This window comes from Dermacentor variabilis, chromosome 2 (assembly GCF_050947875.1).
Source record: "Dermacentor variabilis isolate Ectoservices chromosome 2, ASM5094787v1, whole genome shotgun sequence".
Classification (NCBI taxonomy): domain Eukaryota; kingdom Metazoa; phylum Arthropoda; class Arachnida; order Ixodida; family Ixodidae; genus Dermacentor; species Dermacentor variabilis.
Window position 1 is genome coordinate 120822053 of NC_134569.1, and position 25316 is coordinate 120847368.

Below are 25316 nucleotides of genomic sequence, written 5' to 3' on the forward strand. Positions count from 1 at the left end.
TCTCGTCTATTGTTCTTCGTTCGGGATATTGGCAGATTGGTGTTGACGATAGGGACAGAGAAAAAACCGCGTTCATCACACCTGATGGCCTATACCAATTTAAAGTAATGCCGTTTGGATTATGCAACGCCCCTGCCACCTTTAAGCGTATGATGGACTCCTTGCTCCAAGGTTTCAAATGGTCCACATGCCTCTGCTACCTCGACGACGTCATCGTCTTCTCGCCAACGTTCCGACACTCATCTTGAGCGTCTCACAACTATACTTGATGTATTTCAAAAGGCGAAGCTGCAACTTAACTCGTCCAAATGTCGTTTTGACCACCGACAAATTACTCTTCTGGGCCATCTCGTTGACGCTTCCGGAGTACAACCTGATCCCAACAAAACTCGCGCTGTCCGAGAGTTTCCGGTTCCGAAGACAGCCGCAGACGTTCGAATTTTTGTAGGGCTGTGCTCGTATTTTCGTCGTTTTGTTTCAGATTTTGCGACAATCTCTAGGCCCCTAACTAATCTTTTGAAGAAAGGCGTACAATTCTCGTGGGGTACTGCAGAAGCCGCCGCCTTCTCTCGTCTTGTCACTCTTCTAACCTCACCACCCATTCTCGCCCACTTCGACCCTGATGCCCCTACAGAATTACGTACAGATGCCAGCGGTCATGGCGTAGGTGCCGTCTTAGCCCAGCGTCAACGTGGCAAGGATCACGTTATTGCTTATGCGAGCCGCCTCTTAGCACCATCGGAGCGCAATGTTGTAATCGCACCGCTGGCGCGAGTTGTTGGGAACTCGGCGCTGACGCCCGATGTTGCACCTGGGTCGCAAGCCCCAAGGGTAGCGTTGGCCTGGCGGCCTGGGGTACAACTGGAAGCATCCGAAGGTCCCGGCAAAGCATGAGTCGACTGGTAACAACAAAACAACTTGTTTATTCTAACATCGCAAAGAGTTGGCGGTCAGGTTGACCGAAGTAGAGAGACGGGAGTGCACTTTACTCAACAGAAGAAATCGGAGCCCTCCTTTTGGCGTCCGGGGGCAGCTGCTTTTATACTCTCGCAGTTGAGGGCAAGAAGGAACCCCTCTATAGACGAGCACGTGACTGTGCCGCTCGGGAACAATGGGATAAGGTGACGCAGCGTCGTGTCGGCGCCACTCGGACCCCCCTTGCTTCACAGTTGTTGGGAGCTCCTCTCCCCGGCTGCCGCGCTTCGACAAGCGTGGGCACAATGGGAAGAGAAGGAGGAGCAGCCGTCGTGTCGGCGCCGCTCGGACCCCCTTGCTTCACAGTTGTTGGGAGCTCCTCTCCCCGGCTGCCGCGCTTCGACAAGCGTGGGCACAATGGGAAGAGAAGGAGGAGCAGCCGTCGTGTCGGCGCCGCTCGGACCCCCTTGCTTCACAGTTGTTGGGAGCTCCTCTCTTCGGCTGCCGCGCTTCGACATGCGTGGGCACCAATATGCACATACACTCACACACGCACATGAAGACACGTGGCATCGGAACATGCCTGGACGCGCTTGGCGGGGAGGCGTAGCGGCGGCGCCGAACGGGCCAAAATGTCTGCCGCTTTGTTGCAGCCGCGCCGGCTAAACCGCGCGTCGTAGGCGAAACGTAACAGCAACTATTCCATTACGGAACGCGAATGCCTTGCTGTTGTCTGGGTGGTTGCGAAGTTCCGTCCTTACCTTTACGGTCGCCCTTTTTCCGTAGTCACTGACCATCATGCTCTCTGCTGGCTCTCATCGCTAAAAGATCCTACAGGCTGGCTTGGTCGATGGGCTTTGAGGCTACAGGAATTTTCATATTCCGTAGTGTACAAGTCTGGCCGCCTGCACCAAGACGCTGACAGTTTGTCGCGTTACCCTGTTGACGACTCTGACTCCTCCAATATTGCCAGTGCTTCTTGCGTATTCTCTGTATCCCAGCTGCTTAATTTCGCCGACGAGCAACACCGTGACGCCTACATCAGAGCACTCATCGGCCGTTTTGAACACTCTCCGGCCGATGCTACTCTACGCCTCTTCGTCCTCCGCGACGGTACTCTGTACCGTCGTAAGCTTCATCCGGACGGCTCTGAGTTGTAATACTTAAACACCTCCGCTCCACCGTTCTAGAAGAGCTTCACGACGCACCAACGGCAGGACACCTCGGCGTATCTCGAACCTATGACCGTGCACGTCGCCGTCTTTTCTGGCCAGGCCTTGCCCGTTCCGTACGACGTTACGTCGCCGCATGTGAACTTTGCCAACGACGCAAGAAGCCTTCCCAGCTCCCCGCTGGTTACCTGCAGCCGCTCGACATCCCAGCCGAGCCCTTCCATCGTGTCGGCTTGGACCTTCTCGGCCCATTTCCGGAATATACATCAGGAAACAAGTGGGTTGCAGTCGCGGCGGACTACGCCACCCGCTACGCCGTAACCCGTGCTCTTCCGACCAGTTGCGCAACTGATGTTGCGGACTTCCTCCTACATGATATCATTTTGATGCATGGTGCTCCGCGTCAATTGCTTACAGACCGCGGCCGCACCTTTTTGGCCAAAGTCATTGACGACATCCACGCGTGCCTGTTCAATAGAGCATAAATTTACCACCTCCTACCACCCCCAAACGAACGGCCTCACTGAGCGTTTGAACCGCACCCTTACAGACATGCTATCCAAATACGTTTCAGACGACCACCGTGACTGGAACCTGGCTCTACCTTACATTACCTTTGCATACAACTCTTCCCGTCTCGAAACTGCTGGCTTTTCCCCGTTTTACCTCTTGTACGGCCGCGAACCGACGCTACCACTGGATACTGTGCTTCCGTCCTCCACAGCTTCAACTAGCGATTATGCCCGTGATGCAATCGCCCATGCTGACCATGCTCGCCAACTTGCGCGCGCTCGTCTACAAGTGTCTCAAGACAAGCAGAAACAACGCTACGACCTCCGTCACCGTGATGTCCATTTTGTGCCCGGCGCCCTCGTGTTGCTTTGGTCACCATCGCGTAAAGTCGGCCTTTGTGAAAAAACTGCTTCCCTGTTACACAGGCCCATATCGCGTGATACGCAAAGTGACCGATGTCACCTATGAAATCGTTCTAGCCACGCCCACTACGTCCTCCGCTGTGACAACCAGTGACATTGTCCACGTTGCCCGATTCAAGCCCTACAACTCTCCATGCACCTTGGATATTTAACAGCACCGTGACGGTGCTTTTGCCGCCGGGGGGATAATATTACGATATCATCGAGCGATGCTCAAGAGACGAGCCGAAGTGAGAACGACGAAGAAGTTGGTCGGTGCCCATGGCACGAGTGAGTGTCAGTCTGGCTGCCTGGCTCCAGTGTAAATAGCGTGTAAATAGCATCTTTCGTCTGTGTCTTTCCACACGTAACAATATGTTAAGATCCCAGCGTCGTTTGTTGAATTGTGGCCAAGAGCACGGAGGCGTTACGTTTTATTCTGCGCGGCCACGTATGTGTAGTACTTTATTTATTTAACAATAGTGTAGGCCCTTGCACAGGCCCAAACAGGAAGTGGATTGTAAAATATACACATGAGCATGGGAAAAACAGGATAAAAAGAAAAAACAAAAAATTATATAATGCAAGAAGAACTGCCATAGAACAGCACTGGTATTCAACACAAGACACTTTTTTGTTTCACATGAATTAGGGAAAAAGGTACTCAAAACAATTGCAATATTAGTCGTATAATATTCTTGTAGTTATCGTGGATCTATAAAACACCCCTATTCAGCACATTGCAATATTTACATTTGAAATCATAAGGCAGTATGTGATCACACGTGCACTATAGTGTCCAATTACTCAACCAACGCATTACCTTTGAACTACGCACTCAAATACTTTCATGAACAGCCAAAATATGGCTCCAATTTTGCGACAAAGCCATCCACAGAATCTGATTCTACCATTTACCTTGGCAACGAATTCCAGATTTCAATTGCCCATGGGAAATATGAATATGTAAACGTGTCGCACTGTGTCGGATACTGCCTGATGTGTTTATTATGACAGGTTCTATTAGAGTGTCGGTGTGGTGGTTGCACGTAATCTCGCTTATCTATATTAATGTTGTCATTACATAGCATAAAAAGAAATTTCATGACAGCCACACGACGCCGACAAACAAGGGTAGGCAGTGCTACCTGGCTTCTAAGAGCACTTATGCTTTCGTGTCGAGAATACTTATGGTACATAAATCGCAACGCTTTATTTTGAATACTTTCTAATTTCTGTGAGAGTCCTTTCTGGTGCGGGTTCCACAGTATGCTACCATACTCAAGAATTGGCCTTACTGAAGTCTTATATGCTGTTAGTTTCACATAGGATGGTGCTGCAGTTAATTTTCTTCGCAAGAAACCGAGTGTTCGGAAGGCCTTCGTGTATGTATTATCGATACGGGTATTCCATTTTAACGCGCTTGTAAAGGTTATGCCTAAATATTTTACTGTATCAGTTTGTATTAAATCGTTGCCCATTAATGTATAATTGAACCTAAAGATAGACTTTCTATGAGTTATGGTCATATACTGTGTTTTCTTAAGATTAATTTCCATTCCCCACATGTCACAGCAGCGGGCTATATTGCTTAGTGTAGTATTTAGTCTAAGCTGGTCCTCGATTCCTTGCACGCTTGTACAAATTGCTAAGTCATCGGCAAAGAGCCGCAATTTTACTCCATTTTCTGCACAATCAGCGATGTCCTTAACGTATATGAGAAATAATAATGGCCCCAATACGAACCCCTGTGGTACCCCTGAATAAACTTCGAGTTGGTCCGAGTCATAATTATTTATAGTAACATATTGAGTTCGGTTTGACAGATAGGCTGCTATCCATTCTACTACATTGTGTTCAATTCCGATAGACTTTATTTTCTCGATTAGTTTACAGTGCACGACGCGATCATAAGCCTTCGAAAAATCAATAAAGATAGCATCAGCTTGGAATTTGGAGTTAATTATTGATGCGAAGTCATGTGTTATTTCTAATAATTGTGTTATAGTTGACAAGCCTTTTCTAAAACCGTGTTGCTTAGGATATAATATGTTATTTTCTTGTAAGTATGTCATGACGGCTTTACTAACTATGTGTTCCATTAATTTACAGCAGCAACTGGTTAGTGATATTGGTCTATATGTTTCCAATTGTATTTTATTGCCTTCTTTATGAATGGGTATTACTTTGGCACATAGCCGATCCTTGGGAACAGAGGCTGTACTCAGCGATTCAGAAAATATAATCTGCAAAAAGGGAGACAGCTGCTGCGCGTATCGTTTCAAAAATACATTTGAGATATTATCGGGCCCCGGCGCCTTCTTGGTGTCTATTTCCAAAAGCAAGTTTAAAATGCCCGACTCTGTTATCACAACTCCGCCCATCCGGGTGTCAGCGGCTGTCACGGGCGCACTCGATATTGGCCAGCGCGTGAAAACAGATTGGAAATAGGTGTTAAATGTATTTGCTACAACGCGCATGTCCTCTATGACCAAACCTGCCACTTCTATTTTACTGCTCACGCCTTCTGGCTTCGACCAGTAGCGCCAAAACTTTTGCGGTTGATTCCTTATGAAATTTGTTAACTTATTTGAAAAGAAGTCGTCTTTTGCACCTTTTATTTCTAATTTCAATTTGCATGCGCGCTCTATTATCTCCGCAGAATTTATCCTGTTTCTTCGACGTCTTTTCAGTTTTCGTTTTAGGTGAATTATGCTCCGCGTGATCCACGGTGTTTTCCGCTCAGTTCTTTTGAATTTTGTAGGTATGAAATTATTTTCGCAATGCATTATAGCCTCTTTTAGTTTTATCCAAAGGCCATCGAATTTATCCAAAGTTTTATCGAATTGAACTATCCACCCCTTAACACGCAGTGCACTGTGTCTCACATTTCTTTCTGCATTGTATTTTTTAGCCAGATGTGGGGAAAACTAGAGTAATTAACCAGCCTTCGTCGCAGCCCTCTGTCTGCTTCATCGTCATGGTTCTGTTTATACCCGGCCTAAAAATGAGAATAGTTCTTCGTGCACAAAAACTGCACTCTTCTTCTTTCATCAGCTGTGTCGTAAAACGACAGGTAGTAGCAATTTTTATCAGTCGTATTCGCATTGCTTTTCCGTTCATCCACTCTTTCCTAGTTTATTAGCGTATGGGTGCTTAGGTGTGTCCCGATGTTGTCTGCCTATCTTTTTTTACGCCTACTTCGCGTCATGTCGTTACTGTAGTGAATATCTCCAGCAATAAGTCGCAGTTTCTTTTATATTATAGCCTACATTTCTACTAAAACGCTGTGTTCGAGCTCGATATAGCGGTGTCGCTCATAAAGTGCTGCATTCCTTGAATGGTTGCGCGCTAAGAGCAGAACAATACAGTACAATATTCTGTGCAGAACAGTCTTTCTACAGTGGTCAACGTGCACATGGTATTACAAGCGGACTTCTTTTCCCTACCTTTTCATCTGCAGTCGTCGTAGAACGAGGCAGTGATGACGTGGAATATTGCTATTACGACGACAAGGCAACGGCTCTGGAGAGCCGTGACCGCTGCCTGTCGGAGTCACCGCAGTCGACGCTTATGCATGTGTGGCTGCTGAACGAGGCACAGCTGGACTACGTAAGGCGTGTGGTGCGCACCGACTTGGAGTTCTGGGTTGACCTGAAAGAGGAAGACGTGAGGTACGTGCTCCCACGCCTAACTCCGCATGTGTCATTTCGCGCTTTCTTTCTTATTGGGCAGTTACGGATGCGCATCAATAGGTTGTTTAACTCGTGTGGTTCAGAGACTTTGCCAAAAGCTATGAACACGCTCGGCGAATTTCAAGATGCGTCGCCGATGCCCTTTTGCAGGGCTACTGCCAGCACGCCCAAAGCTCCGAAAAAAATAAAGGCACTGACCACTATGTCTCAATTAGAGAGCCTTTGAGACATTTCTACAAGTGCGAAGATGGGTCTGCCCAAACAAACCATGGCTTCGAAAGTTCAGCAAGAATATTGCTCTTAAATTGGTGTATTCCCCCTCGCAAAACAACACAACGCCTGATAAAGTAGACAATGATAAAAAGCATTTACTTGGCGCGCATTTCAATTTTTTAACACAAAAAGTGTTTTATGCTGGGGTCCACGATCGACTTCCTGTAACCGATGTGACGTCGGCGCGAACGCGTAAAATATGCTCTCTTGACAGGGATTGCGCCGCAATCTTGAAGTAGTGGTGAATCGAGAGAGAGAGAGAAAAGGATGCATAGAATGGCAGGCAGGTTAACCAGAGGTAGTTCCGGTTGGCACCCCTTCACAGGGGTGCCAACAGGATTAAGGGGGGTGAAGAGGGATAAAAAGGGAAAGAAAGTGGAAGTGGGAGATAAAGAGAGACGAGCACGAGCAAAGCGCATACACTAGTATAGTGCATCATGACACTAATGAGCGGCGACAGTGAGCGCTTCGGTAGTCTCAGCACAGCGGAGGCTCCAGCGCGGTGTAGCCTGGTGTAGGAGGTGCAGGCGTTCTGCTGAGGTGAGGACGCAGTTTCCGCACATGATTTGTCTTTCGCGTTGATTTAGCCTGTGACGCCGCGTCGCCTGCGGAGTGCAGCTTCATCATTGTTTACAAGCCGTCTACTGCTTAGCTTGCGACGGAGAGAGAAAGAGGGAAAGGCAAAGGAAAGACAGGGAGGTTAACCAGACATTATCTCCGGTTGGCTACTTTGTACTGGGGGAGGGGCATAGGAATGCGATAAGTGAGAGAGAAAAGGAAAGAAATAAATCCCAACATACACACACACACACACACACACACACACACACATACGTATACACGATAACTATGAACTGTTTATGTGTATGGGCACTGTCACGCAGTCTGCGATACGTTCCTAGTGTTACGCAGTGTCACCGTCGAATCCCACGCCACACAGTGTACAATCACAATTTGTCAGAAAGTCCCGTGTCTTTTAAATACCGCAGCAGCACCTTCATAGCAGATCGTGCTGATGTTCGCCAACTAAGAAAACTGCTGCGCTAAGCGACGCATAAACACAGTGACGTCAACGGGTGAATCTCGCTTTGGTCGTGCGAGAGACACGCCAGCATGAAGCAGTATACGCATTCCCGGCGCACGCTGTGAACTCTGCCATTCCTGAAGCTGTGCGTGTCGCAAACTTCACGTACAATAAACATATGACACAGCTTCTGTGAAGGCACGTTTCACTTTCATGTTCTGTAGATTTCTGTTAAAGAGGGATCAATCATACTTTCCTTCATTTTTAATACCATAATTCGATGTCTGTTGAAATGATAACTATTTACCCAACTATCCCTACTGCAGAGAGTTGAGCGGCGTGGTTTCTTTCAACGCTGAGAGCATCGACTGGGGCTCGTCATGCTTCACGGTGTGGTTTGGCCGTGACGTACCGTGGTTCTTCAAGCGAAACTGTGACGAGTTATACCCAGTGGTATGTGAAGACAGCACCAAAACTTGGAGTAAGCCCTTCACAGCAATAGAGCAGATCTAAATATCGATAATACATGTTGAATAACTTTATACTATGCCATCCATATATCTATTTCAGGTCTAAGAAAGCATGACTCGGCTTATGATTGTAGTAAGTACATCCTTTCTTTTTGTCCTTTTTACAACTTACAACCCCATGCCAGTATGCCTCAGAGGTTACCGCCTTTACACACAGCACCACACAGTCATAGTCGTAGGCACCGGCTAGTCATCCTCAATAATGCATGCAATAATACCTTCGCTGCCTCATGGGCTGACGAGAGGTGAGGTCGGTGTTCAAGCAGCAGTAACGGCATTTATGTCAAAAGAGAGTAAAAAAAAATAAGCATGACACATTCGGCGTACTTAGATAACGAAAAGGGAGAGGGGAGGGGGGAGAGGAATGCGGCTATCTACTTGTATATCACATCTTAGCGCACCTCCGACATTCCGACAAACCTCTTTCGCGTATTTGGTTCTGATCGTGTTTCCATGGCGTTGCGCCAATACTTGGTGCATTATATTTAAGTGCTTATATTACATCGCCATGAAATATTCGAATGACATTTCTCTCTTTCTTTTTGTCACTTATTTATTTTTATTTATACAAGTACCTGCAGCACCACAAGGGCATTATTGCAGGGGGGGGGGCGATTGGAGGAAAATGAACATGTGACAAGAACTTAAGACAGCTAAGCACAGGTGGTAAAAGTAACAAAATACGTAACATCGATGAGTCATCTCGACGGCAAAACGGTCTTCCGTGAACTGTGGTGCAAAATTGCAACACAGAAATGGAAAGGGTACACTATCGCATGAAGCGCAATGCCAGCCAAATGATAGAAAGTAAACAAGATGATATTATACTGCGGCAGACTGCGTGACAATAAAGACAGAAACTCTGAACACGTTTTACATTCACCGATGACCTTGGGAAGCCTATTTCAGTGTCCAGAAGCATGATGAAAAAATGAGTTACGGTGGACATCAGTACGACAGCGCATTTCGAGAACTTTCAGCTTGTGATCACATCGTTTAGAGATGAAGTGGGGAGGGAGAATGTACCAGTTTTTATTTATTCCTGTGAGATCAGTGTAAATACGGAAAAAATTTTCTAATTTTGTAGTTAATCGGCAGTGTGCTAGTGTTTTCCAACCAAGGTCCTCTTTAACTAATGTAATACTGCTACGGAAGTTATAATTACCAGAAACAAATCTTGCAGCGCGGTTTTGGACGCGTTCAAGCTTTTCTAACTATCAGCACAATCAGCCAGTAAAGATATATTTCTTAGGAGTACTAGAGAAGTACTAATATCTTAATGGTGGACATTAAAAAGAATACAGGAGATTTGGACGAAAGAAGCAGCAGTGGCAAGCGGGCTTCAAATAAGCGCCAGATTCCAGTTACTCTTTGTGTATCATAGCTCACTTACTGCGAACAACAGTAATAAGCTTCCGACTCCCGAGTACGAGATCGGGGAAACCCGCATGATCCTGAAAAGAACTCCTCGGCAGGCCTGTAAAGTTCAGTGAATTGCAGTGCCACCGACAAGAATCGTGGAAACCCCTGCACGAGCACTGAGAGGTTTACCCTCAATCTGAAAAAGCTTTCAACAGACGCATGCGGTCCGCGCCACCCTACACTAGCGAGCAGATCGTGTGAGACGCGCGTTTTAGCAAGCTTTTCGTTATGTTGCCTTAGCTAGGTTCATCTTTACTTCTGGCGCACTTTCAAGCGAAGCTTTCTTTGCCTACCGACCCGAGTTAGGGCGTATGTTTCGCAGAGTACGCCCCGCCAATCCTGGACACCGCGTAATCAATAACAATAATATTTGGAGTTTTACGTGCCAAAACCACTTTCTGATTATGAGGCACGCCGTAGTGGAGGACTCCGGAAATTTCGACCACCTGGGGTTCTTTAACGTGCACCTAAATCTAAGCACACGGGTGTTTTCGCATTTCGCCCCCATCGAAATGCGGCCGCCGTAGCCGGGATTCGATCCCGCGACCTCGTGCTCAGCAGCCCAACACCATAGCCACTGAGCAACCACGGCGGGTCCGCGTAATAAAAACTAGTGACTTGGTGGGTCCATGCTGAGATCAGTGCACTATATGTGTCCTCCCAAAGGCTTTAATGTGGTTTGTAGCACGGGTCAATCCTGCTGGCAATGCAATCAAGGGCGTGGGCTGGCCGATCCTGATAATGCTGTCGCATTACAGCCGAAGCCTTATATGAATATTAGCAGTCGGCTCTTTCTCTCTCTCTCTCTCTCTCTCTCTCTTGTATCCCAATCGTGCCGTGCTTGACCCAAAGTGTACGCGATCGAACAGTTAACGAGCATGATTGGTTCAATTCCCAACTCATAACTGCTATTCGCAGTGAAACAACAATAAACCAGTCCAAAAGCAATTTGGATGATATTTAGGTCAGTTCGAGAGAACATCGCATGCCATACAATGACCAAAGTTGCATTGGTATTGTATCAGCATCGGCCGCGAGGAAGATGAGAACGGCGGCTGGCTATAGGGACGGCTGGCTAGTGAAGCGGGCGTGTGGCTCAGATGACGTGCGGCCCGCGCGAGGGCCATGAGATTCATCCGCCGAGGAATGGCCGTCAGCTAGGGCCCTCTGCTCAGTAGAAATATGATCCTGTTTATTGTAGCTCATCGTCATCACTGAATTTGCCCACCGCAGTATGCTCTGTAAGGCATAATTGCAGGGTTTTTTGCGCCGCCTGAGTATGCTGCACTAGTTAAATGTTTCTATGCAGGCTTTGAGCAACACTAAATGCCGGCTTACATATCCCTCTTAAGGTTGCAGTTGTTCTGGGAAGGAAACGCTAGTGGAGTGGAAAAATGATTCATCTGTATGTACACCCAAGCACACACACATACACAGGCACACGAACATAAACGCGCGCACATGCACAAACCCCTAACACGCCGCACGCGTTGCACTGTTTATCATAAAGCTTTTCAGGGGATATATATCTTGTTCTATAGCCTGATGGAGAAATTTTGAAAATGCGTTTTGTCTTTACGCCTGGCAGAAAACTAACACCATGCTGAATGCACTCACGTAAAAATTGTTAGCCGAGTACTCCTTGCTGCATGTTTCAAGGCGACGCAGTTCACGGCGATCAGCGGTTCACTTTCACGCGTCTTCTCACATCGAGCTTCGCATCACAAGCGTTGTAAGTTCTTCTGAATTTGTGTTTTTCTTTTCATTTGTAGTCTACCACAGGTCACAATCCTGGATGTTTGACTACTGTGTTCCGGAAGGCCGTACTTTTAACATGACCGCTGGCTCCCGGTTCTGCAGTAGCCACTCCATGTCTTTGTTGAAAGGAAGAACGCTCCACGAACTTTTCTTCGTCTACACACGTATTGACAACCAGCCTAGGGATGCGCTTGAGAAGTTCCTCATATGGGAAGCAGGCAGCACGGTCAGCAGGCAAGCAGCTTCTTTTTTTTTTCCTTACGGCAAAGTATACATCTTTACGATGATTGATCATGTGTGATCGTCAGAATTTTATGAGCGTTTGGAGCCGTCTGATGCCGCACACCATGTGGCGTAGCTGCTTCCACCGAAGTAGGGCCGGAGTTACGGAACTCGAACTCGTAATTTTTTTCAGAATTCAAGTGCAGAATAATTCGGGGTAAGATTTTTTTGAATGTACGGACTTCGGGAGACCAGAATTACTGGAGGGTCGTAATGTGCATCTCTAAAAAACTTAAGAACGAGTCTTTATTGGCAATGTTTACTGTAAGTACGATCGTACTCAAGGCATTTTGATATTCTTTTACTTGGCGAAACGCAATTGCATTGCTTTCTACCAACAGTGAGTAAAAACAAATGAACGTCAAGCCCAGAATTAAGCGAGTCATTCCCATGTGCTAGAGACTCCACAGCAACGAAGTGGGGCTAACTATGTGTCTGCTGTATAATTTGGTAACTTCGGGGTTACAAGAGCTAGTCTTTAGAAAAGATCAATATGGCTATGCATGCCACCTGTGAAGACGAAGAGATCAGATTTTATCTTCGCGGCAAAGCTACGGTGCTCATTTTCAGTATTAGTGACTTTTAACACGTTGTCTTTCACGTTAAATAGTTCCCCTTTGCTCAAAGTACAGTTTTTTCTTCTGTTTTAGGAAACACGAGATGATCACATGCCCCGCTGTCAACTTTTTGGCATCTCCACTTGCAACGCTTCCACGAAGCTGCTCTGAAAAATTGGGATATATCTGTAAGTTGATGCAAGAGTTTATAAATTCTTCGAGCTGTATTGCCAACCGTATTGCCCACATTCTGCCATTTACCGCATAGCATTTCTCCCTATTTTAAGATCAAAGAGCGCCAACGTTGCCTTTCTGTCAACGAAAACGGCGCTAATTTGTCTATAGGTGGCGTTCTCACTAACAATAAGGGAACCTTTGGCACCCTAAGAAGGAGGCGATGGATGGTAGACAGTAAATATTTGCACTGATTTGTTTAGCTGTTTTAACAGTACTCAGCAAACAGAACTGAGTACGTGTTGTAAAAAAGGGGAAGTTCGAGTTTCTTTAAACACAGGATATTCCATGTTCTCACAGCTCGGGAAAGCAGCCAAATAAATGAGGAATAAGAGTCGTGCAACACAACCGTACCCTCTAGCTGTAATGCCCGATGCGGCGGCTGATGGGTTGCGCACACCGCAATAGTCGCATTCACACATTTCTCAATGCACCCTTTTCTCTTTAGGTACAGAAGCCTTGAAGGGTGTTGGTTTTGTCCCCTAAAATAGCCGAATAAATTTATAGACAAAGAAGCTCGTGGTCTCCATATACTAAGAAGGGGTCACCTGGCAGCACCGTTACATTGCAGTAAATGACACTTTCACGCGCGTTCCTAAGACATGAACGCACCAAGAGCGTACGTAATAAGCACGTTTCGGTTCATTTAAAGCTACACAAAAGAGTCTTCTTTTTTTTCGAAAACATCTTTATTATAACATGCGGGCCTATGCGAGCATACAGTTGCCAACGCTCGTGCTTGGACAAGCTGCACAAGTGCAGACAAAAGCTCCACCTATGCATTCAGGTGTGCACATAAACACTCTCTTGTTGCCAGCTACCCGCTTCATTGAATGACATTCGCCAGCAGAGCACCTGTAAACTTGCCCGAGATCGTGAATTTGCCACAGCCTTTGCCAGGTGGAGATTATTGTAAATAGGCATGCTTAATAGGTCCTCAAACGGGCGCGTATACAGAACACAGTGGGACACTGATTTGTTTTCTTTCACATAAACTGCAAGCAACCCCTCCGTGTTTTCATGATGGAATTATCTACAGCCTCTCGGTTCCTTCGTTTGACAAGATGTAGAAACACCGCAAGTATTTGAAAATAAATATTTTGTTTTTGGGGTTGTTGTTTTTACCGTTTTTAGTGTAATACATTCCCGCAGATGCCAATTCACGTGAGCGCGTCATTGTGTTTGTGTGTGTTAACATCGTTATCTTCCCTCTCACTGAGCACAGAGAAACCAACACCTTGCAATGCCAACTGCGAAGCTAGCAGGTTCAGTTAGCAGTTCGCGCTCTAATTCACCTATCAGTGAACATTAAAGAACTCGTGCGCTGTTACATTGGGCGTTCTCAATGCTTGCACTATACAGCAGCTGGCCTAGCCACACATGAGCGCTGTCCCTACATGACGCGATTCTAACAGCACCGATGACTACCATCTGCGTCTGCCTCACAGGCACCACGACAACATGGTTTTGATAGTATGAACTCTTTCTCATTGAAGAGCCAGGAAATGTTGTCTTTTACTGCTGAGGTTCGTTGCAAAACGCGCGCACCTCCGCTACTTTAGAGCTTAGGATAGGGTTCACACAGCGTTCACAATTTCTCAGCGAAAATTATAGCGGCGTGCATGAAAAATGTTGTTGGTCTTGATCAAATTTGCGACAAGCAAGTTGCTTTATACAGCAGTCGTCAGGTCCTTGCACGCTCCTTTTTTCTACTTATATTTTGTGCTGCCGTAGCGCAAGCTAGATTACAGCTAAGTCCAGTGAAACTATCTAAGAATTAAAAGTATCTTAGATATATCATTTTTGAGCGCTCCAGGAGCCCTGCAGGGGTTAAATGAGGTCGCAAGAGAGCTTTATTACTCGCCCAATTTAGCTCCAAAATTTATAAAGACGACATGTTGTGACATTCATGGCCTGCCGATGTCCGAAAGACGGCTTGAATTCTGTCTTTGATGATTTTGAGTGCCTTCAAAGCAGAAGTGATTTTTGAGAAACCTTCTGGACCGATTTGAATGGCAGTTCTCGTGTTTGAAAGAGAAAGTTCAATTGCAGTTGCTCTAGGAAGCAGAATTTTCAATCAAGACGTGAAACTTTTTACAAAATTTGCCACGAATCGGTATGCATCACAATAATTGGAGTGAGAGGCTTACAAAACCTGTCTTGTGTGTTCCTTCTTTGTCCCTTGTTTTTGTGCGGTTACATGACGCATTCCAATAACGACCACCAACTAGCCCGCTTATCCCTGTTAAATATGTTACAAAACTCTCTGTACCAAAAACAGATATCAAGCGCACGAAGCTTATATATGAATTTACAGCTTACCTGACGCCGTAAATTTGCGTAAGGGGATGTTGCAAAGGTCTTACTCATTTAAAGGTATATTTAAGTGGTATATTGAAGAGTGTTGCATATTAAAATAATTTTGCCTGATTTAGATCTATTAGGTACAGTTTAGAGAACAGTTACGTCGTTTTTTATTTCTAATTACAGAGCTACAATCTTGATGGTGGAGCTTTTTTCACTTTTTGAATTTACGAAGATTTTTGTAAAAACGTCTGACAATCTCAATAAGCTGCTTCTAACAGTCCCTGCATTATCTTTCCCCTTGAAATGCGAGAAACCTCGTCAAACTTGGCACCAGGGGTTCCATGTATTTACATAGAGACCTCTCAGCTCAAGCTCACGTTAAGGTGTACGTGTTAAAGGCCAAGTAATTCTGCAGAGTGCATTTAAAAATGCGAACAACGACAAAACAAGACCACAGCTTTGTATAAGATCAGAATTGTTTGCGATGCAAGCCTAAAGTCACATTTAGCGGCATTTCCTGGTTACAGGCAGCCGGTCGAAGCAGCCGGAGACTCATCGCTTCAACTGCGGCAAGTACTCGAGCTAAATTTTCGTATGACTGTGTATTACCTGCAAAAAGTAGTGGCATCGATGGTAAGCACAATATTTTTTTTTTCACATTTCCTTACTCGCGGGACAACAGAGAACGTGAGCAGGACTCAAACGACGCGGCCTCCAACCTGTGAGAACCATTCTAAATTGACCTACGATGAAAGCGTCAAGGCGTGCAACGCAGTCGGCATGAACCTGCTGCCAGAGGGTTTAGACACAAACACTTACGAAAACCTACTGATGGCCTACGGAAATAGCAGGCACCACCCTGACTCCTCTGTGTACTGGCTCAGTTCGCCGAAAAGGTAAGCACAACATTTATTTTTTTTTTAAACGAAGCTGTTTGAGCCAAGTGCTGGAAACGTTATAGGCACGTTGTGCTGAAGCTTTCCACAGGGACAGTGGCGTTAGAACGCAACGCCTACAGATCGAGCCGTGGATGAAAAATGGGAGGGGCTCGATGTACATTTCTCATGCTACCTGTGATCAATTATCATGAGGCAAGGGTTTCCGACATCTCGAAATATCTCAGTGTGCGTGCCCTGCACGTGAGGAAATGCTTGCGATTTATTTGAAAAGAGCGCGCTCTCCCCAACATGAACTCAGCAAAGCTCGGTTTACCTAACACTCAGAGGAGGAACGAAGCATGGGTTGGGTGTAGTTTGTAATGCCGTCGTTTCATGTTCATTGTATACCAAGCGGCCGATACTGCTGATACTTTGGAGGGGGGGAGGAGTTGTAAATGAAAGCATCGTAGCACCTCCTGGTCAGTGCTAGGTGCTTATAGGCGTATCTTCACGAAGTCCTGGACCAACTGCTTAATTGATGGATTTTACTTTAAATGAGAATTCGGACTATAATAGGGATAATGTGCAGGAAAATTTTCTAATGTGTGAGTTATTTAGGCGGTAAACAACAACTGCTTGACCTTAGTTTCTTGTCTGATGTCACTAAGAAAAAAGTAGTACCTAGTACCCCTTTCGAAGTGTCTCCACTCATCACATATAAGACGCAGTTTGAGGGAGACACCCGAACGCCCTTTTGGCAAAATATCCTGAGACTATCCGGGCTATATAAAAGGTGTTTGCATAACTCCTTACACAACAGTTAGGCAGGCTCTGTTGTAGTAGTTTCCTGGACTCTCTTAAGAAGGCCGCAGGGATACTCGATTGAAGTCCCACATGACCACTGCTGAGGGAGTCGTGTAATTATGTTAGCTGAGTCAAATGACTCTAGCAGAGAGTGTCAAGCTATCTTTAGTGCGCGTAGGATGATTCTTGCAAAAAGAGTAAAGTAAGTAACCTATGTGATTCTTGCTGGAAGTGTCAAGTCAGTTTTCAAAATGAGTGAAATGACTATTGCAACAGTGTCAAGTGAATTCCCTAAATAATCAAGATGACTATTGTGAGCAATATATAGGCAAGGCACGTCAGGGACAAAAAGTGAAGATGCCGTCACTCATTGTTGTCTTCTGGGATGTCAAATGTATTAGGCATCAGAATATTGCCTTGAACACAGAACTAATTAAGTGGAATCAGTGGTCACGAAGCCAGACATTATAAAGCAGTATTCAGGATGCACTATGTGCCTACGTATGCATGGCACCATGATGCCACCCTCAACTATAATGCCATCTTGAAATATGTCGCCTATGCAAAAAGCGCAGTTCTGAGAACACATTTGTCTTCTACAATTGGTTGAAAGATTATTACGCTAAACATATTTTACAGTTTTCTCTGAACTTTTCGTTTTGGAACCTAACATTTGCCCTTCTAAATAAATAAGATGTTCATTACTTATGACATAGGGCTTGATTCATGCAGAAAGAAGCCACGGATAATAAGGCGGGTTAAGAACATGATTCTTATTTAAATTACATAATATGTGCATTACAAAACGCCTCCTGGCGGCAACTATTTGGTATTCGATAATCCAATTGCACATTAAAATTAGCTGCCTTGGGTCATGGTATTCTTGTTGGCACTTCCCCAACACAACTCATGCTTGTTTCTGAACTTGAACTGAGTATTGATCTGAAAAACACCAAAACGTTTATGAAGTTGCGCATCCGTTTTATTCCTTCGTACAACACAATAGTCCATAGAAACGAAGAACTCATAATATCTCGAAAAATACAGCAATATGTACGCGATATTTCCCACCACATTGACACATTTGAAGACTATGTATACTAGCTCACACTTTTCATACAGACTGCTGTGAGCCCTGCCGCAAAGTTTGCTATAAAGCAAGAACTCTGGCCAATTTAAGTAAAATATCACACGTGGCTGTATTTTGTTATGAAAATGATCGCGCATCAGTGATGAGCACAAGGAAGGAAGCAGGATGGGCGCTATCTCAACTGTGCCCAGCTGCACTCACGCAGGAGTAATGCAATACAATTCGCATAGTGCATGATGAGCTAAAACTTAAGGCACAAAAGTAAAACGACGGATAGACGAAAAAAAAGATCAGGACACTGAAGTTGTCTAATTGTACGTGAGCATACCCCCAAATTTTAGTTGGCCCACTCGCAAATTTCAAGTTGGCCCACGCCCGAATTAGAGCTGGCCTACCCCCATAATTCAAGTTGGCCCACCTCCAAAGTTCAAGCTGGGCCATCCCTACTATAGGCTTCCCCATGCATTTTCTACGGAGCTCTATGTATCCCTATGGGTATGCATAAATTTGATCGTATGGGTATTCTCTCTGATCAACTTTTTGTTTCAGTCACTTATATAAAGCCATCAATCATCTATATTTACACTGTAGCAATGACTAAATGTCTTAACTTTGCAAATTACGCGTTTTTGTGCAGATACAAGGCATTACACTTTTCGTACGATAGACAGATTTTTCCGGGGTACTCACCAAAGTGTGCTTATACATTAAAAGGAAGCCTGTGAGGAATTCTTGTTCTACTCGTCACAAGTCGCCGTGTAAGATCATATTATGCGCGAGCCGTAATCTATCATGAATAATTACATAAATTAGTCAGGTCAGATGCCATATTTGTTTGTCGCAAGGAGAACATTCTCATTATTTACCTTGTGTCCGTTCTTTCTTTGCGAGCAGCGATTAAAAAACGCCCGCTACCCAAAGTTTGCATTAATGAGCACCTGCCGAAAGGTAGCAAAGTGTGCAAAGCAAAAGGTGGACGATCGGATAAAGAAACAGAAGGGGAATATGAATTCCCTATAATCCCGCATATCCATAGCTTTGATACGAATTTGGAAAAAAGAATAGTGACATTCCCGCTGCGGTATGGGAGGTATGTTTTCGGCACCAAATAAACTGGGTAACGTCTCATCCAGAATACACAACAAAGCAGAAATGAGGCAGGATAGAAGCTGCAGTGTAAAGTTAAGCACAACACTTTTATTTCATGCGCCACCAACGTGGCTTTTCAGCTGCTTCTGTCGTGTGTGAACGCATAAGTTAGGCAGATGGGCCATTGCGCCAATGATAAGTGAAGAGAACACCACAGGATGATAGAAAAACAAAGTAGGGGCCGAATTTACAAAGCTTTTCGTTCGTAAGTGCTTTTTGTAATTGTCTGATCGCCTTCGCTGAAAATATATCCTACATCACTATTGGCTGGCCCGAACGCTTTTTCCGTAAAAACGTTTTGTCGATACGGGCCCAGATATTCATATTTGGTTGCACACTACATTGGGCGGATGTGTTTCAGTATACGACGGAACTGCCTGATAGATAAACTTAATTTCAAAGTTAAAAGAATTGAACTCGAAGCTTAGGATATTATGCTGCGGGGGCAATTATGTGTCAGTCAACCTCCCCTGACACTCAGTGATGGAGAAACTTAGTTATTTCTGAATACACACCGAGGCAAGTAAATCCCCTCATGCCCATAAAGGAAGAAAAAATTTAAAACAGGCAAAATTGCGAGAATTTGATACGTGCGACATGCAAATCTGACATCTCGCGCAACCTATTGATGTACTTATTCAGGATGAATTACAACCGACGCGCAATCTGCGTTTACAAGATGAGACGTAACGAGTAGAAGCCTTGGGTGATTGGTTTTTTTACGTTTGTGGCTTTCAGCTTTTCATGAGCGCATGCACATTGTGCGTTACAGCTGCGTGAATGTAGCTGGGCGCAGTTGTGAGTTAGCACCAATCCTGTTTCCTTGTCTTTGTTTTTCACAATCATCTTTATAATTTACGGTTACCAAATAGCCTGATTGTAAGGTCTGTTAGCTGTATTTTAAACATGCATACTGACAGATTTGACTTTAAATTATTAATGTAAAGAGCTGAGCACATACTTTGGGATTTTAAAAGAAAGCGCCAATTAGGTAGAACAAATGCTGAAGACAAAACAATCCACGAGTATCCGTTATCTTTGTTAATTAATGCAATGTACTAGCTCTCTGCAACACATATCTCTATTACCAAAAAAATAGAATGTCAAAATGATAATTGGCCAATACTTACAACAGTGAAAATGTTAGAATCTGAGTGATAATTCTCAATGTATAGTCTTAAACAAGAATACCCTAATTGAAATTTTAATAATATCAGCAGACATGTTGACATTGTGTTGTTGAAACTAACAGGTGCTGAATGTAGGGTTAGTTCGTATGGTTAGTATGTATGTTTAGTCCGCTAACTTGGGGGACCATGCACTGCTGTTTCACATATCATTTTGCCAAAAAGCATTCTGTAAGCGCTGTGGAGCAATTCTCTGTTGAACATAAACCTATTTCATCACTGATTTTGTGGATGCGTATCTCAAAACTGGTGCTAGTGTAAGAATTCTTACAAAGCACAAATTCTTGAATACTGTACTGTAAGCAAGCGACTTCACTTAGAAAGATTTGTCGCGTTTTCTTGAAGCAGTTATGTTGAACAATTAGAGGCAGTCATTGCTGAAACACTCATAGCACAAGACTAAAAGACTAATGATATGGTGGCAAGACGTACATGTCGATAGAGTGATAATCGATTCTGAATTTCCAGAGAATTTTTTTTCATATTGGTGGGGTGATACCAATGTCACATTCACAAAAATATTGTACTTTTTTACACTGTCGTCAGAGAATCTAACACCATATCATTTGTATATTTGTGTAGAATAGGGACAATGTTATATTTGAAAGCTACGAAAAGTTCGAGCCGTGCAGGCAATTACAAGATTTCTAAAGAAATTACTGATGCAAATGTTTCACGGCTTTAAAAGCCTATTTTACAAACCGCTGTAGATTTTACCCAATGTAAAGAAAGAACTGATTGTACCAAGAAGTGCATATTTTGAAGAAATAAGCCCTATATTACACGTACTTCCTGAGCAAAGTTTAAAATGAATCAGCTATTCATAACTTTGTTCGAAAATTCTTTAGGCAAATGCTTCAAAGCGTTACATGGCCATTATCAGCTTTGTTTTCTTGGCTCCCGCTATCGGACACTAGGAAAGATATCATAGCGAGTTTGCATTTGATGAAAATGGGGTGCAGGTTAACTGTAATGCGTGGCGAAACTTTAAGTTTTGTTTTGAGCCAATTTTCCTGCTTTCGAGACTATGCACTTAGCAGGCTTTCCGATGAACTCGGAGAACTAGGTAAGTCAATTTCTTTGTGTTTAGTGAAGATAAATGGAAGGTTATGCGTCATGTGGTGGCCAATTTAGAAGTATGTGGTTCAGTAGCTGCCTTTGCAGTGACTTATCTATGTAAATGTTCCGGAGTGTGCTTAAGGAGCTGCGAGCAGTTTAGCCTGCCGTCTTTGGAGAAATATAACTTTCACTGAGATCAAATTCGAAAAAACAAAACAGGAAAACACTATGGCTAATGGGCATGTCAAGTTAGGTGCGGGGGTGGTCAAGTACGGTGTAGTCTAAGAGTTTAAAAAAGAGGTGCCAGAATCGTTACATGCAGGCAATGTTGCAAACAGGTGAGTCAAGCGGGCAACGTATTACAGTGTGTGGTTTAATTGCAGGCACCTGAAATGTTTAATGGAACTTCTCGAAAGAAACAGCTTCACTGGAAACTGTGCTTGGATTCTGCAACCTCGCACAAGTCTGCTGTCGCTTTATTCCTCTCCAATGACGTGTCGCTAACACAGTGAAGAACAACATAGAATATTGAAATGTTATCTGCATTAGTCACAAGGGCTACTCTTCATAATGTGCCTGTACAAATGGGACGAAAACGAGATGGGAGAAGCGCTCAATTCCAGCTGACGATTTATTGGTGTGCATGCAGTATGTATCCATGGCTTAGAAGACATTATACGAACAATTTTGTATGAAAATTAAGACAACTGAAAACCTCTTATCAATCACTGTCCCCCGCAGCACATGCTTCCTTCTTCCAAGAATCTTATTTCCTTATCCGGTAGAGCTACCGAAAGCTTACTGACACATGCGCCGTGGTGTCCAACCATTCGTCCTGCTTCGAAACTCACGCGTGTTAGCTCTTCCCTAAACTTGTAGCTCATTTCGGTCTGCTTGAAATGCGTGGTGCTTTGCACAAGTTATTCCAGTTTGCGCACAGAACCTGCCTTGTAAGGTAACACAGGAGTCAATGCAACGTAAATGACAGAACCTGGTTCATGGACTGTGCACAACATACCATATACATGATTGCCATGTATTGCGGCTCGTGTTATGCACATGGGCAGACGCCTTAATGAGCGCCTGCGCAAGCACGCAAATAATGTGCGCAACAGAACGGAAGGTTTTCTAGTTTTTCATTCCAGCACCTGTGGCTGTGCCGCGCATTTCAAGCGGACCGAAGTGGCTAGCACGTTTAGAGAGGAGAAAACACGCGTGATTCGCGAAGAAGCACAAATGACTGGAGACCACTGCGCACGTCTTAGGAAGCCATCGGTAGCGGTATTCAATAAGGAAATAAGATTCTTGGAAGAAAGAAGCACGCGCAGCGGACATTGATCAGGGGTTTTTAAGCTGTATTTACATGTAAACGTTTTCGTCTAATTTTTGGTATGCCTGTATCAATACTGCGCACCTACCAATACATCGTCATTTGGAAGTCAGCGCTTGTCCCGTCTCATTTTCATCCCCGTGTTGCCTCTCTAGCTGTACACACTTATTACGGATTACCAGCTAGCACATTCAGCCACCGTGCTAGGGTCGTTTCCGTCGGCCGGGACGCCTTGTAAGAGGTGAAACTTCTTTAGTGACTCTTGCTGCGTAATAGGAACATAACCAAATATGAGTCTATGTCGATTCACGTAAGTAATTTTTGAGACGTATGTACAGCGGCGACTGAGTAATATATTCGTAATAAATGCTAGAGACAACAGCAAAAAATTACCTGAAATCAAAAGAAAGTGTTTGGTGTATTCAGCCCATTTGCCGAGGAACTTGCGTAATTAAAGAAAGACGCTTTCACAAAACTTACCGCATTTTGCATTGATATGTGTATGTAAAAAAGTGCCAATTTCTACTACGTATTCTTTGTGATCATTGATGACAGCATGTTTCCTCTCTTTTGTAGTGGCTCTCGACATAGCGCCAAAGTAGTGGGAAGGCAGCCTCAATAGACAGTACCACGTCAGCACACCACTAAAGTTAAATGGGAACAGTTAACTTCAGATTGATTGATTCATTCATTGATTGATTGATTGATTGATTGATTGATTGATTGATTGATTGATTGATTGATTGATTGATTGATTGATTGATTGATTGAGTGAGTGAGTGAGTGAGTGAGTGAGTGAGTGAGTGAGTGAGTGAGTGAGTGAGTGAGTGAGTGAGTGAGTGAGTGAGTGAGTGAGTGAGTGAGTGAGTGAGTGAGTGAGTGAGTGAGTGAGTGAGTGAGCTGGGTACCAATTAGAGAGGTGGGAAGGCCGTGCCTCCAGCTACGTTATATCACTTATACAGGGCTGAAATGCTAGGAGTTATTTATTGATTATTTATGTTTTCCCTGTTTTAAAGAGCTCCTTTCTTATAATATCTGGTGTTTCAGAGTATTTTTATACCGGCAAAACATATTTCTGTCACCACCACTGCCATGCATTTTTCATGCCTTCTCATTTTTTCCTCAGTGACAGGAACCAATGCATCGCCCTCGTTCACAACTATACTACCTTTATAGTCGATGGATTGAACTGTTCTACGAAGCTGCGTTCATTCTGCGTTTGTGAGTATCTCTCGTGGCTTTGAGAAAATAGAGCAATTTTGCCGCAAATCTTGCATAAAGATTGCGTTTAAACATAAAGACACTGTGAAGATATTTTTCGTTTATTTTTACAGAGCTATTACTGTACAATTGGCGGCAATTACTCCAATAGTTTCTGTATTTGCAGAGTAACGTGTTCTGAAAAACATACTTGACTCATGTCCCACTTGAACCTACCACGCGGAGAAGGGTAGTGATAATGCCAACAGCAGCACCTAAAGATATTGCAGCTTCCTAATCACCCCCGTGCTTCAAAGAGTACTGAACGCCGCATGGATGTGGAGCAGTAGCGTAGCCAGGGGACACTGCCCCCTCCCCCCTCCCCGAAATTTCTGTGTCAGTATGCGGCCTACCCTGCCACTCTCCTCGCTCCCCGACCCCAAACAAGGGGGGGGGGGGGGGGGCCTAGGGCCCCCTCCTCCCAAAAAGAAACTGCTGGCTACGTCATTGCCGTCAAGACGCTCAATTTGAATGAGGATTATGCATTGCCACTTATATGCTTCGGTTGATTTTCCAACACTTCTTTTTTTGCTAAACCGATATCAGATAAAGACCAGACCCGAAGGCCTGCACAAGCCGTTATCTGTCTTCCCTTTCCAGGCCGCTGAGTCCAGTATCTCGCATAAAAAATACAGAAAATTATCCTGCCGGAACAAAGTGCAAAGGCGACAAAAGATATGTCGTGAACCACGAGCCAGTTAAATATACAGGGTTGTAAAGACAACGATTATCTATCAAGACGGACGCAGATGAGGATTTTAATCATTTTTGTGCGTGCAAATAAAGTCACCTCACTAATGTACTTCTCGCACTTAATTAGTATTAGTTAACGAGCGTAAACTTAATGTGGTGGAAGGGAAGGGTAAATCAAAGTAATAAAATATTGTTAGGGTTGTGCCTTCATCATAAGAAAATACTCGAGCGACGATGATAAGTCAGTAGCGCATGCGTTATGCACATGTTTCCTTTTCTTCCTTTCTTGTGTTCATTTGTCCTAGATGTTCAGCGAGAACTCGAAAAATCTGCAACTTTTTTCTGTACACGCACAAAAGTAAAGCTATTCTCAGGACACTGAGGAATTTCAGTCACCGAGCAGGCTAGCAACCTGCGCTCTATCTCATAACTATTCGTTGGCTGCTTCACCATCGCTGTAGCCTGCATTTCACTAAATAATGGTGAATATTTATTTTTGTATATATAAGTGAAATGTGCGTGAACGCGTAGTCTATTAAAATAACACATACAGAGGTATGTTTTTTTTACATTTTTCCTACAGGCCACGGTGGCATGGTGGTTTTGGCGTTGAGCGGCTAAGCCAGAGGACGCGTAATCAAATCCCCGCCGCGCTGGCCGCATTTAGATGGGTGCTAAATCCAAAAACGCTCGTGCACTGTGCATTAGGTGTACCATAAGGGGCCCCAGCTGGACAAAATTAATACGGAGTCTCCCACTACAACGTGCCTCATAATCCAATCG

At 44.5% G+C, this 25316-nt stretch overlaps 1 protein-coding gene across 3 annotated transcripts in view; it reads left to right on the forward strand.

Moving 5' to 3' along the window:
• The window catches only part of LOC142572637 (uncharacterized), a 120151-nt gene that overhangs the window by 49879 nt on the left and 44956 nt on the right, over window positions 1–25316 (forward strand). For all 3 annotated transcript variants that reach the window (XM_075681890.1, XM_075681892.1, XM_075681891.1), the window contains exons 6-13: window positions 6465–6675; window positions 8320–8474; window positions 8564–8596; window positions 11718–11937; window positions 12636–12730; window positions 15611–15652; window positions 15766–15979; window positions 23707–23801. In XM_075681890.1, coding sequence (XP_075538005.1) covers window positions 6465–6675; window positions 8320–8474; window positions 8564–8596; window positions 11718–11937; window positions 12636–12730; window positions 15611–15652; window positions 15766–15979; window positions 23707–23801 — 1065 coding nt within the window. The remainder of the gene's footprint in view (window positions 1–6464; window positions 6676–8319; window positions 8475–8563; window positions 8597–11717; window positions 11938–12635; window positions 12731–15610; window positions 15653–15765; window positions 15980–23706; window positions 23802–25316) is intronic.